Genomic DNA, 15,301 nt, shown 5'->3' with positions numbered 1-15,301 from the left:
CACGAAGCTTAGAATAGTCCCAGTCGAACAGTGAGAAAACTTGTAAAATAAAGGCTTAGCCAAGGTTATAATACTCAAATTAATTAATGTGGTACAAATCAGTGGGTTTTTTTCCCCACAATATTTTTCTCAAATCATGCTAGAAATGGACTTTTAACAGAAATAATACAAACATATATAAAAGAAACAAAAAAATCGGAAGGGTCTGAAATATTTAGATAAAACGTTGAACAAACAATGCTTATAATTTTGAAATGTGTTACCACTTTAGATATCAGTCACTTCTGTATGTAGGCAAAGCACATAGTTTCACCTGTGACGATCAACTTTTACAATGAATGCTAAAATTTTAGGTTATTCTCGTAGATTAATAAAATCAAGTCTTCGCTAAGTTGGGACATGACTTGAGCTTCAAGTTTTTAATAAACCATGCATCATATTACAGTTTTTAGGAAGAGTGGGAAAGTCACCATTTTTGAGACCATGATATCTGTAGCCAAATTTAGTTTCCAAGCTGAAATTCATGTCGCAACTAGATACACCTACGGAATGATTTCTTTTTGCATTTGCTGAAAATATTTCAAGATGCTGGATGAAAAATTGATTTTTCATATTCTGAGGTAGCTGCAAATTCTGATATGACACTCAAATATCTGCCTAAACTACATTTTTGGATATTAAGAAAACAGACTTAAATATTTTAGGGTATTTCTTAAGCTATGGCTTGACAAGGATTTTTTTTTTAAAATATAGTGCATGTGTATGTTGGGGGCTAAATTGGGGTCACTAATGTTTTTTCATGGCAACCAGATATTTTGGAGGATGGATTCGATATTCCATTTGGATGAAATCAGCCAATAAGTCAGCCTTATAATTTTGGCATGATTAATACACGGAGGAGATATTTCAGCTTGAAACCTTCACAAAAATAATGGGAAAACACAACTGTGATGTATCTACTGTGAACAAACTGTATTGAAGCAGATTTAAAAGTGTGCGTGTGTGTGTGCAGCTATCGTGTGTTGTATAGTAGGTAAAGGTAAAGTTTCCTGTGCATATATCACCCTGTCATGAAGGCACATTTAGGGGATATCAAGGTAGGGCCCCACATATTCTTGATCTCTGTCATTTTGGATCACAACCAAACTCTGGCTATCTTTACCGCCCGGGACCCATTGATTTGAGGCTGGGTGAGTCCCAGAGCTGCTTTATGCAGGGACAAGACTGGAAAATTCCAACCTTAGATCACCTACCCAAGATTCGAACCTGGGTCTTTTGCATGGCAGTCAGTCAGCATGTCTACTTTTTCTTTACATTTGCAATAAGAGTAATACCCCTAAGCAGTAGTATCCCCCATTTTCTTTCAATTATCACACACATCAATTTTCTCTGTTTACGGCATACGACACCAACTGGGGGTTCATCGTGCTGACCACACATCACCCTGAAACTGGTTGGATGATCTTCCACCCGAGTAGGATCAGGTGGGAGTGTGGCCAGTAGTCGGTAGGTAGGCCCGAGCCCCTGGACCTTTGGCATTCGATTTTTTTCAAATTTTCCTCTCCATTCAAAAAAGCTCTTGGATATTTCAAAATATGATAAATTACATACGCTTAGAATTGCTTCTAGAGCATTGAAGTGAATTTTCATGAATATTATCAATAGTTTAATAGACTTACGTAACCACGAAACTATTATCTAGACAACAGTGAAAGAAAACTACACGAAAATTCACTTCAATGCTCTAGAAGCAAATCTAAGCGTATGTAATTTTTCATATTTTGAAATATCCAAGAGCTTTTTCGAATGGAGAAAAAAAATTGCCCATTCGTATGCCAAAGGTCCAGCCAAGCCTTAATGGTCTGTTGCAGCACGGGTTATGTATGTTTTTAGTTTAATCATTTCAAGGTGTGAGACCTTGTCATTTCTTAACTATGTTAACAGAAAATATTACTCGTAGATAGTCTTTGATTCAGTGAACTAAAACAATACAAATTGAATCTTCCAATATATTACTATCAGGGAAAAATGTATTTCATTTTTAAAATATATATATTCATTACTGTTTACATTATAAATAATTAGTATTTTCATAGCATGTTTATGATCATAAAGCAGGATTGTCTTTTCCTTTTAGTCTGTTTTATATTTTGCAGTATTTCCCAGTTTTTTTTTTCCTTCTTCAGAATACTGGGTCAAGGGGGAAGGATTGTTTCAATCATGAACATCCCTTCGGGAACAATGGTAAATAAATCAGCCGTGTAAACATCCAGATGAGAACAAGGCAAGACCTTTTGAGATGATACCCACAAGAATATGACTTTGGGTCATTATTCAAGGCTTTTTAGGTTTCAAACTTTTACAGTGTGGCCTATCTAGGACGGTGATAAAATGCAAGTATAATTCCTGGTTTTCAAGGTGGACTTTCCAAAAATTCAAGGGTAAGAGTGGATGTTTCTTCTATTTCGTGTATGGTATAACCACCTCTCACCACCCACACACATATATTAACAATATAAAGGGACTGTGTGATTCCAATATATCCAAAAATTCTATTCCAGTTAAATTAAACAGCAAATTTACTGAAATATTTAAGGTGCAGAGTTTTCATTTATCATTTTGCATACCTACAACCGATAAGTCTCAAAATGTTAAGGGATACACATTTTAATGTACGAAAAATTGTTAATTGCATAAGAATCTCAAATTTAACTAATAAACTTAGAGATATCTTATCTTACAATAATCTTGTCTGTCATATAGATTGTTCTGCAAAGGACAATTAACAAAGTAAACAGCTTGAGAGAAGTCTGTTTTATTTTCAACGCAGTTTTCTTTTACTTCATTGATAAAAATAAAAAGCTAAACTGCCAGAAATGTGCGTTAAGACATTGTGTTTAAATTCAATGGCATTTGGTATAATAAAAGTTCCAATTTTTCACGTCTCCGGAGAAAATTTCAAGCACAATTCATGCAGAATTCCAGGAGCCAATAATTCCCTGTGTAGTGTCACCCTGTTTTACCTAAACCAAATATACTTTACCATGCAGTTTCTCTTTAGCCACAGCAAGCAGACAGACACATCTAACTGATTATTTGTAGATAAGTCATATTTTGGTTTATAGTAGTTACAGTCAATCAATAGCAACAGCTTTAACTTTACGTTTGTTTGTTTGTTGCGCATATATTGAGAATATTCTCTTTTCAGAGATTGTAACCACTGATGGTGCCAGAACAAAATGAGGGGTGGAATATTTTCTAGAGAGCGGTCACACTTAGAAAACATCCAAACACATTTTTCCGCACCCAAGACCAGTACACCTGTGCATGAGGTGTTTGGTGTCAAATGGTAAATCTTGCCTGCACTACATTATGCAACGTGAAACATATGAATTTGAGACCTGATCTAAGGGAACAATTCGATGAGAAATTCACAAGGAATATTTTGTGCACAATTTTCAGTATTTCTGTATCATCAACTACAATGAACATATCTTTATTCCTTTAAATAACAAAACTATTTAATATTGTACAAATTTCAATGCCTGCTTCTTTCAGAAATCAAATCAAGTTCTTTTCAATTGTATATATACACAAGTGTTATTTAACATAACTTAATACATATAGTATTTTAAGGGTTCAGTTCATCTAAAGTCTTCAAAAATATAGAATACCATTGTTTGGTTTGAGAATAAAGATCTTCAATTCACATTCATTCTCATGTGTTATAAATAGGGAATGGATTTTTAGGTCCATACCTTTTTTTTTTTTTTTGCTACATCCTAGACGTATGCTATTCCGAGATCTTCGCATTTCATGTACACAGCAACCCTTTACTGAAATTCTATAGGACCTAAAAATGCCTAAATGGACTATAAATTCCTATAAATGGCTAAAAGCCATATTTTGACTTGAAAAAATCCTTTTAAACCATTCACTTAACTTTAAAAGAACGACTCTTAATTTCCACCACAAAGATTTGAGACCCTTGAATCTTGAGACATTGCATGAATCCGAGCGACAAAACAAACAATGCAATGTCTGTGAAAATTTCCGCCATCTTTCAGCTTGCATCACAAAATTGGAAAAATGTCAAGCGAACAGACTGGGTGAGATGTTCTCCGTTGTTAAACGCTGTACTTCCAGGCAATTAAAATGACCGTAGGTGTAGCATACCAAACAAAAATGTGATCTGTTTTGGGACGGAATCCTAGCTACAATATCATTGAGTTGTTAAAAGAGGGCATTTTACTGACCTCCAAGGTTTTGAAACAACAGTGTAAGAGAGCAAGAAGATTCCAAAAACATCTCTGTCTGATTGGCTGTTTCGAGTGGCTGCAGTAACAAGTAGGAAAGGCAACCCTGGAAGTGACCAATCACATTGTCGGCATCCCCCATTGACGCAAGCGTTAGGTGAAAGGGGAGGCTCTGGAAACTACAACTGCCCTAGTATAGAGGCTGAGTTTTTTGAGCACACATTAAGTACATACAGACTAATCGGGACATGGCCTACTTTCAAGTGACTACTCATGGGCGACTAGCTGCTTCACCACGGAGAACATTGAAAAGCATCTAGTGGTACAGTACTTTAAAATATGATAAAGTTTTTACATTGGACAAATTGTATATTTTTTATAATGAAAGAATAGTATTCATTGCACTAAAAATAGTAACTTTTGTACATAAATTGCAGCTAAAACCAGTTATTTTACAACTATTAATAATTATGCCTATTAATTTATTTTAAGCACCTAAAAATACATTCCCTTCTTATAAAATACACAACTATTATTTTTTATTCCTAAGCCAATGAAGTGCAATAAAGATTGTCACTATCCTCCATTTGGGGGAACATTTTATGGTGTATCTTTAATTAAAATTCATAAAAAATGTACCAATTTAAAGCTTATAAATAGAGACCAGATTTTAAAGGGAATTCCTTTTTTATTTTTCAACACAGACAAACAGACAGATCATGGAAAAAAAATAATTTGGACCTAAAAGGGATGAGGAGACAGGTGAATGGAGAAGGTTACATAATTTAGAACTACATAACGTGTATTCATGTCCAGATGTTTAGAATAATTAAATCAAGAAGACTTAGGTGGGCAGGCCATGTGGCACGAATGGGAGAGGAAAGAGGAGTTCACAGGATTCTTGTTGGGAAACCTGATGGTAAGAGACCTATAGGAAGGCCAAGACGAAGATGGACCTAAAGGAAATTGGTAGAGATGGAAAAGAGTATATAGATCTTGCTCAAGATAGGGATAGATGGAAGGCCCGGGTTGCTGCAGCCATGAACCTTCGGGTTTAAGAAGGCTAGAGAGTTAGTTTATAATTGTCTTCCACCAACAAGATTACATGGTTTTGACTTCCCTTTTTCAGTCCACATTACTTTTTTTAAAACATTTTCCTTTCAGGTCCATTTATTAACTAGTTTTTCAACCTACATTCCCTTTTTACCCCTTTGGGTTCCTTTATTGACAAGATTTCAAATATTTTGTATGATTGTATTTTCCCTAAACAAAACATTCAACAATTGTCTTATTTGGTACAGCTTAGAGGAAAGAAAAAACAAGCACCTTCTGCCTTCCCTTCAAACTCCAAGGGGCTACGAAAAAAATTAAATTAACCAGAATATAATAAAAAACACACCAATGAAATAACACACTGTATTAAACATAAAACTGCATTAATACGCAAACTGTACACCTTACCTTACAATTGCTATGTTTTATCCATATCTCCATCCAGGAACAGGATAATGTGTTGGGTAATATCCCATATTGCTTGGCAATTTGGCTATTCTTTTTCATTCCTCTTTCTATCTCTCTAAGCACTTCAACTTTCTTATCTAGTGTTAAACTACAGTACACATCACGTTTCGACATTGTGAATCCACTAAAACACACAGACAAATGACCCCTTCTGTCTGGCTATCCCCTCCCCCCTCTCAACTTGTTTCCGAGGGGGTGAAGGCCACATTCCAACAAACAAAAGCTCTGGGGATTCCTGCTGCCGTCTCTTATCTGCAGTCGACACATCTGTTGGAATTTCTTTGGTCTTTCTTGGAAAGATTTATGTTAAATTATTGGATTATTGACTTCAAATTATCCAAATTTAACCTTCAAAATTCGAATTAAGTAGTCATTTTTAACATTGTTTTAGATAGGGGTTTCAAGGGGAATGTGCTTGTTTGAATTATCCAAGTTCGAATTAAAGATAGCGCACAAAAATAAACTACAGTTCTTTTTCATTTCCCTTTTTTGCCTTTAAAATACAGTCTGTACTTATACATTAGGCTACAACCTTTAGTTCAAACAATTTCCTTTCAAATTATTCAAAATTTACAAGGTAAAAAACTTTAATTAATAAGAACTACAAAAATTAGTTTTTTAAAAAATTACAGCAAAACCAATTACATTAGTGAAAAATAAATCTCTTTCATAGCCCATTTCAGAGAATCGAGAGTAAAAAAAAATATCTGGCTCTGATTATTAAATAAGAAGGTGTGCGTCAGGAACTGTATGTGTATCTGAGGTTGGGGAGGGGGGGGGGGGTGGAACTTTTGGGATTTTGCACTAATAGTAATGTTCTAACGACTGACCAAAATTAAGATTTACAGAATTACTCTACATTTGTTTTTCCCTTCACTGAGTGGGCTAAAAAGAACACTAAATTCAGTTTCTCGTACTTCATACTTCTGACTGAAAGGTTTGTACATGGTGGTATCGATGTTGTCAGTAATCAACATCAGTGGCACCATCGATATCAATATATGAACTAGATATTGAACAGCCCTAATCCCCTGCTTCATCACCCATTCATTCCAAGACTTTGTATTTGTGTTCCATCTTCGACCATCACTAACCATCTTGGCCCCTACTCCTCTACGATACATTCAGGAAGTAGATTACACGTATCATAATCGTACTCCTTCTTAATACATATACATCAAAATTCAAGTCTCCAGTTAGCTCTCAAAATTTAAAAAAGGTGACATGTTATTTGAAGACCGACCATGATACAGCTGACTCTCAATGATCACAATGATGAAACCACACAAAAATCTTCGCCATGGAATCTATGAAGAAGGTCGAAAGACATTCGTAGCATCTGAAGAGGTGATTTTGTCGTTATACCATAACAACTATTCCCACACAGCTTCATTAGTCGATTCTCGGGGAAACAGGTAGTGGTTCATGCTATCCATATTTTTTATTCCCGGATGGAATAAAAAGGTCACTTGTTTGAGAACGAAGCAAAAATACTTGGACAAGAGCATATTTTGCAGAGGGAACTCTGAAGAATACCACAATAAATAACTACCCCATTTGCAGACATATAAGACTTTTTCCTTTAAAAATAGGTCAGAAAAACAGGGTGTGTCTCATACACCCATACTCCGATTTTGATTATGTACCTTGATTTCTGGAAATTTTCTGTTCTGAGTTGGACGATTTCTTTCTTGTTTCCTTGCAGTGTGCGACGAATAAGATAGTAGCAAGGGTGGGATTAGCAATGGGCTGCTCGACTTGGGACTCATCTTCCAACATTGCCAAAATAATGATTGTAACCACCAAAAGCTGATGCTAAAGTCCTCATTTTCTAACAATTATAAATAGTGAGGAATTTCAAGTGTTTTATAATAGTACACAGTTGGGAGGTGTAGAAAAGAAAAATAATAAAATAAAAAAAAACATTGTTCAGATGACAGAAAACTTGTAATTAATGCAACTGGAGGGCATAAAAAAGGTTGTAAACTTTCGTTTCTTTAACGTCTTTGGACGTGTTATTCACAACACATTCACCCAACTCCTTTGGTCACACAGGGTCATGTAGTTATTTGGCAAATATGAAGTATATGTAAAAATAACTAAAATATGAGCCACATCCTAATATACAGGGGATGGACAAAAATATGGAAACACCTGGTATAAAACACGTAGCTGGCGCTGTGGTCACTTGCACTTCCTGCAAGGTATACATAGGGTTACCAGATCGCTGTAAGTGAATTGTAGGACATGCTGTCCCAAAATGTAGGACATTAAGTCAAAATGTAGGACACAAAACATTCTCAATAAATAATACATATTTCTATAGAACACATTAGAAAGTAGTTGAAAAATGACACTTTTCAGTTTTAAAAAATGGATTCTTAATGAATTTTTAAATGCAAAATTTCAAAACTTGCAATCACATTAATCAATGCACCTCTTACTACATGATTTAAGTGGTACTTCTCAGAGGAGACAATTTTTATCAAAATCTCAGGTTTAGTCAAACTATATTTATGTTAGAGTGGACAGTCAATTTGAAATTATGGTCCAGTACCAAACGAACATTTTACAGACTTTATGAAAAAATAATTTCTCTCGTGAGTCTGTTGTGCTGATGGTAATGAAAGTACTCTCTCAACATTTGAATTATGACCTGTAATGGCAAACAAATATTCAGCAATTACCGTAATTTAAAATGGTTTGTGAAGTTTTTAGTTCAATAACAGGGTGTCTACCAAAATAACACATCCAGAATTCTTGAATTTTTCTGGACTCTTCCAGACCTTTTTTCAGTTTTTCTTAACGTTTATTTATTCGACCCCTACTTAGGTAAAGTTGGAAATTAGTAATTAAGAAAATAAATATTTATTTAATGAAGACCCCTACCAAAGGACCAGTTAAGATAAAAACTGAAGCTGAATTTAAGAAGAGGATTAGATCTGCTTTCTCATATTAATGCATCCTGAACTGTGTTTGGCACACAAGCGAGGCTTTGGCATCTGGGCTCACAGCCAGTATAATCTTATGTGGGGCTTGTGTCGGTTGTCCCTATATGTTTGTGACTGTCCCTTCATCCATCTTATGTTACCACCATTCATCTTCATCTTCGCAATTAGCCAAAAGGACAGAAAAAGTGAAGTAAAATAAACTAAATCAACCAATCAGTCATTATGATAGCAAAAATTCTTGACCATAAGAATAATTTATTGCCTTTTTATTGACTTCTTACTTGTTGATTTCTTTACTTTTTCTTGACTGGCATACACTCTGAATATCTTTGTTCTCTATACCTCTGCTTTACAATAAAATTATATTGAACATTGAATAAGAATGGGCAACACCTCGTTCCATCAGTATAAACCCTAATGCAAGAAATTCTGCTCAGGCATTGAACAGTGACGTTATCAGAAAGTGGTCCCAAAACTTTGTTCATTAATTGCTTCAATTTTCCCCATTTGTTTAATAGCAGGACAAACTTTTTTCTTTATGTTCAATGACTGAATCAAAATAAATTTCACCATTAAGTTTGGAAGCGCGGTCCATAGACTTGTAACTTGCATGATTTTCTTCTGTTACCTATTTTTATAATTAATATTATGTAACTCTCAAAATGTAGGACATTTATGATATTTTTCAAATTCCTCCCGGACGCCAGACATAAGGCTAAAATGTAGGACATGTCCGGGAAAATCCGGATGTCTGGTAACCCTAGGTATACACCCTGGCTAACCTGACAGATGGGCCAGTTACAGTTCAGCGACCGGTCCGTGCAGGTTATCGTGAATCTTGTCTGAGCTTAGAAAGTTTCAGAGGGCAAATTGTGGGTGCGCGTATGGTGGGAGCTTCCGTGACGAAAGTAGCGGAAATCTTTGGTGTATCAAGAGGCACAGTCTCGAAGATCATGACTGCATACAAGACTTCCGGAAAAAATGCATCAGCGAAGCACCAGCGTGGACGCAAGTGTGTGTTGCGTGACAGAGACAGACACACATTGGGTAGGATTGTGACCAAGCAGAAGATCACCACGGCTCCAAAAGTCACTGCTGAGCTGAATACAGTGCTTACAAACCCTGTTAGCGTCAAAACAGTCAGAAGAGAACTCCACAAGCAGGGTATGCATGGCAGATCTGCAATTCTCAAACCACCATGGCGGTGGTTCAGTGATGATTTTGGCAGCCATCTCCTGGTATTCTGCCGACCCATCATTACCCTACATGGACATGTCACTGCCAGGGACTACGTAACCATTTTGAGTGACCAGCTGCATCCCATGGTGCAAACTTTGTTTCCTGATGGTGATGCCGTGTTTCAAGATGACAAGAGCCTCTGTTCATACAGCTCACATCGTCCAGGACTGGTTTGATGAGCACGAAGATGAAGTGTCACATCTGCCATGGTCTCCACAATCGCCAGACCTAAATATTAGTGAGTCCTGTGGTCGGTTTTGGAGACCAAGGTGGGAGCCTGCTACCCACCACCATCGTCTCTCCAACAACTTGCAGCTGCTTTGGAGGAAGAATGGTACAACATCCCTTTGACAACCATACGCGACCTGTATTTGTCCATTCCACGTCGACTGCAGGCCGTTCTGCATACCAAAGGTGGTCCTACTCGATATTAATAAAGGTAATGTGCATTTCTGCATGTGTTTCCATATTTTTGTCCATCCCCTGTATGTACAAATGTGGAAAATAAAAACTGAATTTTTTGAATTTACATGTCATGATGCGCAAAGATAATACAAAAGATAACCGATTTCAGCTTCATACATAAATATGTATTTACATATAAATCCGTTCCCCATTTATGACATTGGAAAAGACATGTTCACAAATCTCACCCATTAAGTATTAACAGAGTCCAGAAAAATAATGGAATGTAACTGTTTAGTGCATTACAAAATAATATATTTCCAGTTATTTCTGGATAATACTCGCATGTACTAAACTACCAGTAAATAAGAAAGAAGAAATTCTTCTGAAAGTTTATTGTACACATAGTGATTACAAAGATGACAACTTGAAATAAATGCACTTTACTTACAAGTTGTCACCATTCTCATCCTTTGGTTGCACAATGATCCCGCTTAGTCAAACAACCCGAAGCCCATGTCGTCATCAGACTCCTCCTCGGGCTCTTCCTTCTTCTCCTCCTTCTTGGCCTCTGCTGGAGCACTTGCAGCAGGAGTGGTGGTCGCTACAGCAGCTACAAACTTTGATGGATCCTACATAACGAATTACAACAATTAATACTTTGCAGACTGGACTGAATGCATGTTTTTTCCAAGGAGTTTTTCAGAAAATCATAGAAAATACATACGTTCCTAAGTGAGTTATTGTTTACTAGAGATGGGACACATTAATCGGTCCTCTAGCGGTACCTGCCGATGTAGGCATTACCGATTATTTTACAGATCAAATATATCTATAAACATCTAACAATTTAGTGCAAAAAATTCTGCCATTGGATAATCTTCATGCTCTACTTTTAAAAAAGTTACTGTCTAAATATGCAACTTCATTTGCACTGTAGGAACCTCAAAAAGGAGCCATTAATGTTCAAGGACCATTTGGAATTTTATATCAGATCTGTAGTCTACATATCAGCCCACCTCTTATTATTTACTAAACTTTTCTGAAATCTACAAGATATTGTCTTTCCACAGATATATAACATGCTACATTTAATATACATTTTCTCACATTCATGAATGTTTTTTTGTAATAGTTTTTAAAAAAATATATATAACTAAAAACTACATCTTTGGATTGAAATAGTCACTAAAGGTGAAATCCTGGTAAACAAAATGTCCACAATGTGCATACAAATTGTTCAATGCTATTCTCAAGAGTATAAACACACAAGAAAACACTGCAATTTGCTAAGTAATTAATGATTTTTAAGTAGCAGTTGTAACAGCACAATTTTTTTTAAAAAAAATAGCATCAGATAATAGTCACACCCCACTTTTTTGCAGGAAATTCTGGCATAAAATTTTGTGACGATTATGTACTCGATTGATTTAGTTTATTTTACTTTGCTTGCCTGCCACTTTTGGCTACTCATGAAGATGAGGATGAGTGATGAAATGATGAAGGGACACACTTTAAAGATCACCCGAGCCCAGGTCAGGATTCGAATCCGTGACCCCTGGCATTGTATCACACTGTGCTAATCATTCCACCATGGAGCTTGGTGATGCAACATTATGTAAGGACACACAAGACAAAAATAACATGGCATTTAGTGGGGGACAAAAAGAGGCACGTGTGGATTTATTTTTGTGTGATACTTTGTAAGTGTCATGTTTTTGAAAAATATCTCTTGCTTTTAACTACCCAATTCAAGTGTAGGTTGCTCCAGGGTGCGAAATCATTGAAAACTGGTGAGGGGTGAACGTTCTTAATCTACAAATCCCCTTCCCCACAAACATAGCTATGCGTAAATTATACGATATAGGTACATATTTGTAATGTTATTGAAAGTAAAAATAAATTACCCAATTAAAAATATTATTATTATGATTATTAATTACATAAAGGAACTTAATTTGTTACTTTTACACATATCAGATAGTGTTATTAGATTTCATACTTATTATTGTCTTGCATTCTTGCTTTATTTTTACTGTGTGTATTGATGTAGACATGTAAATAATCTCGAGCGAAAAAGCATTCAATACTCACAACCACACTAATTTGTGCATGTTTACGAAATTATTCTTAGTAAAGTATATTTGAAATTAAAAGTAATTGCTTATCTTTTGCTTGTTATAACAAGAACTCTCCCCCCCCGAATTTTTTGGTGGGGGGTATTTTTGAGGCCAAGATTGTTGGTGGGGTGAAATCCAGGGTTTCGCACCCTGGGTTGCTCAGTCAGGGTTTCAATGTACTAAAAGCTGTATCTAAACGAACCATTAAATTCTATTGTAAAAATGATAAATAACTTTGGTATATTATACAGAACAGCAACATTCTAAAAAGTGGTGGTGAAGATTCAGGACAGATGAAGAGGATGGGTGCAGAAAAACTGCCAGTAAGAGCTTACAATGCATAAGGAGTGGGAGTAAGATGTTGGTGGAAAGAGCAGATAGTGGAGAATGTTAGGAGAAGAGGGCAAGATTGGAACACTGTGGAAAGAGAGGAATGCTGGAAGACCAAAACTAAATGGAGAGGCTTGTCTTCTACGCCAATCCAGCTGGAGGCAGGAAACAGCAAAGGATGATGATGAGCAACATACACATCAAACTATCAAAAAAGAAAAATACCACACTAACCTTAATGAATTCCTTCACTGTTTCTGCTTCCTTGAATTCTATTTCTGTCACAGCTGCAAGGGCAAGTAAGTTCTTAAAGCCATTGACAATGCTGTGGGGGACAGAGGCAACTGTTGGGTACCCTATGCTCAAACAAACGGCTACTACATTCCGTACTCCCTGCAAAGGAACATTCATCAGCGACATGATTCAACATAATATGATGTAGTCTGGTTAATAACTGACACTGAATAATTCCAGTAGTTGCTGGCACACACAATCACAAAGAGTAATATTTTATCATCATACGAATTCCATTAAGTCATGCATATTTTGTTTTTGACGAGAACACGAAATGTGAAATAACACATTGTAATGTTAATTGTTCATGTTTCTGAAAGGTGTGAGGGGCATTTTCCTACCATGTTTTGTCATGATGCAAAATGAGAAATGCGACTAAAAAAAATAATTAGGGTTTATTTACCAATGTGTGAAGTCTGAATTACCCTGCGAGTTTTGCAAAGCATGGAAAATTGATTAATTTTGCTGTAAATATTTGAGAAGCCAAAATGGACCCCTCTATACAGGAATAAACTTAATACTGTATTAACTAGATAAATGTGTAATTAGAAGGGATATGTTTATTTTATGTAATAAGTGCATATTTTAAATTAAATTTAGGATTACATTCACAATTTTAAAACAAAAGTGCCATTCTATATACAGCTTTTGAACCTGAAATTGACTGTTTTAGTACTGAAATTTGCTTTATTATTTACCAAAAATATGTGCATTTAGTAATACAATATTTCTTTTTGAACAGTTTAACTGCAAATAAATGCTTTATGCCGTATATAATAATAAAAAAATGGAGTGACAAACAATTTGCCTGCAAGAACAAATATACAGATGTCAATATGCAAGTGGATGAAAGTGGCCACTTTTAAGAAGGAGATTACAATTATATTGTTACTATATACATAAAATGGAAAATTAAACACTATGAATTCACAACGATAACTACTAGCAAATGAATAATGACAAAGCAGCATACGAGAATAGATATACAATAATGTTCTAATATTATTGAGTCAGGCAAATGCTACATATGCCACAAAATGTATGTTACATTTGTAATAAACAATATGTAGAGGCACATAATTTTGGTAAATAAAAAAGCAAAATTTCAGTATAAAAACAGTCACTTTCGGGTTCAAAAGCGGTAAATAAAATAAAATTTCGGTGTTATAGCAGTGAAAAATTGAATGGAAGTGGTACATAAAAAGACATTTTAGTTTTAAAATTGTGAACAAAATCCTAAATTTGATTTAAAAACTACAGTTATTACACAAAATTAACATTTTTCTTCTAATAGCACATTTATGTAGTCAGAATACGTAGCACATGTGCAAATTACTCACTCATGGCCAACTGAATAATAATGCTTTCCAAAAAATTCCTTAAAAATTCTTTTAAAATAGAATGGAAATAGGTATGCAGGGATTCTGTATTACAAAGGAGTCTCCGAAAAGATTGAGAAAATAACTAAGGAGCATGGCATAAAATGTGGGATGAAAGCCCCCCGAAGTATCGAGAAACATTTCACAGAGTATAAAAGGGAAGGTATGGGAAAGAAAAAGAGGAAGAGAAAGGCATTTATAGAATAAAATTTAGTTGCAACGAAGAATACATCTGTCAAACCGGAAGGAATATGGGGATAAAGTGGAAGGAACATAGTAAGGATATAAACCGGGGGGGTCCCAGAACAGGCCTTTCGGAACATATATTAGAAAAATCCCGTAAAATAAGGAAGAGAGGTTATCCAGAGGGAAAACAAACCGATAAGTAGGAATGTTTATGAGGATGCCTACATTTCTACGGAAAGACGCAAGAAATCGAACAGGGATGATGGGAATGTAGACAAAATCTGGGTTAGAATGTTTAAAGAATGGGATGTACCCAAAAAGAAAAACAGAATTGGTTTCCATGTTACACCCGAGGTTATCCGGGCTGCTCAGCAAACACGGGACTTTGTGGTGGATGTGACGTAAACTTCGGCAGGGAGGAGCGGGGGAGGGGGTAAGCGGAAGGAAAATACGTCTGCAACTTCTTGCATTCCAAGAAGAACCAGGTACCAGCATGGGCGACTGTGTACGGGACGTTTTTAACAGTTTTAGGTTTGAATTTTTAACTTCCTCGGGGATTCTTAACGGGAGTAATAATGGTTTTGAGAAGCTTTTTACCAAGGCTTAGGCAAGTTTTTTAA

The 15,301-nt window shown here is 35.7% G+C and overlaps 1 protein-coding gene across 3 annotated transcripts in view; it reads right to left on the bottom strand.

Moving 5' to 3' along the window:
• Positions 1–10,752: 10,752 nt before the first annotated feature.
• The window catches only part of LOC145979761 (large ribosomal subunit protein uL10-like), a 98,406-nt gene continuing 93,857 nt past the window's right edge, over positions 10,753–15,301 (bottom strand). For all 3 annotated transcript variants that reach the window (XM_083112748.1, XM_083112746.1, XM_083112747.1), the window contains exons 6-7: positions 13,057–13,215; positions 10,753–11,004 (exon numbers count right to left, since the gene is read on the bottom strand). In XM_083112748.1, coding sequence (XP_082968874.1) covers positions 10,867–11,004; positions 13,057–13,215 — 297 coding nt within the window. In that variant the 3' untranslated portion in view covers positions 10,753–10,866. The remainder of the gene's footprint in view (positions 11,005–13,056; positions 13,216–15,301) is intronic.

This window comes from Lepisma saccharinum, chromosome 26 (assembly GCF_977018435.1).
Source record: "Lepisma saccharinum chromosome 26, izLepSacc3.1, whole genome shotgun sequence".
Taxonomy (NCBI): Eukaryota; Metazoa; Arthropoda; class Insecta; order Zygentoma; family Lepismatidae; genus Lepisma; species Lepisma saccharinum.
This window is presented reverse-complemented; position numbering and strand designations above follow the sequence as displayed.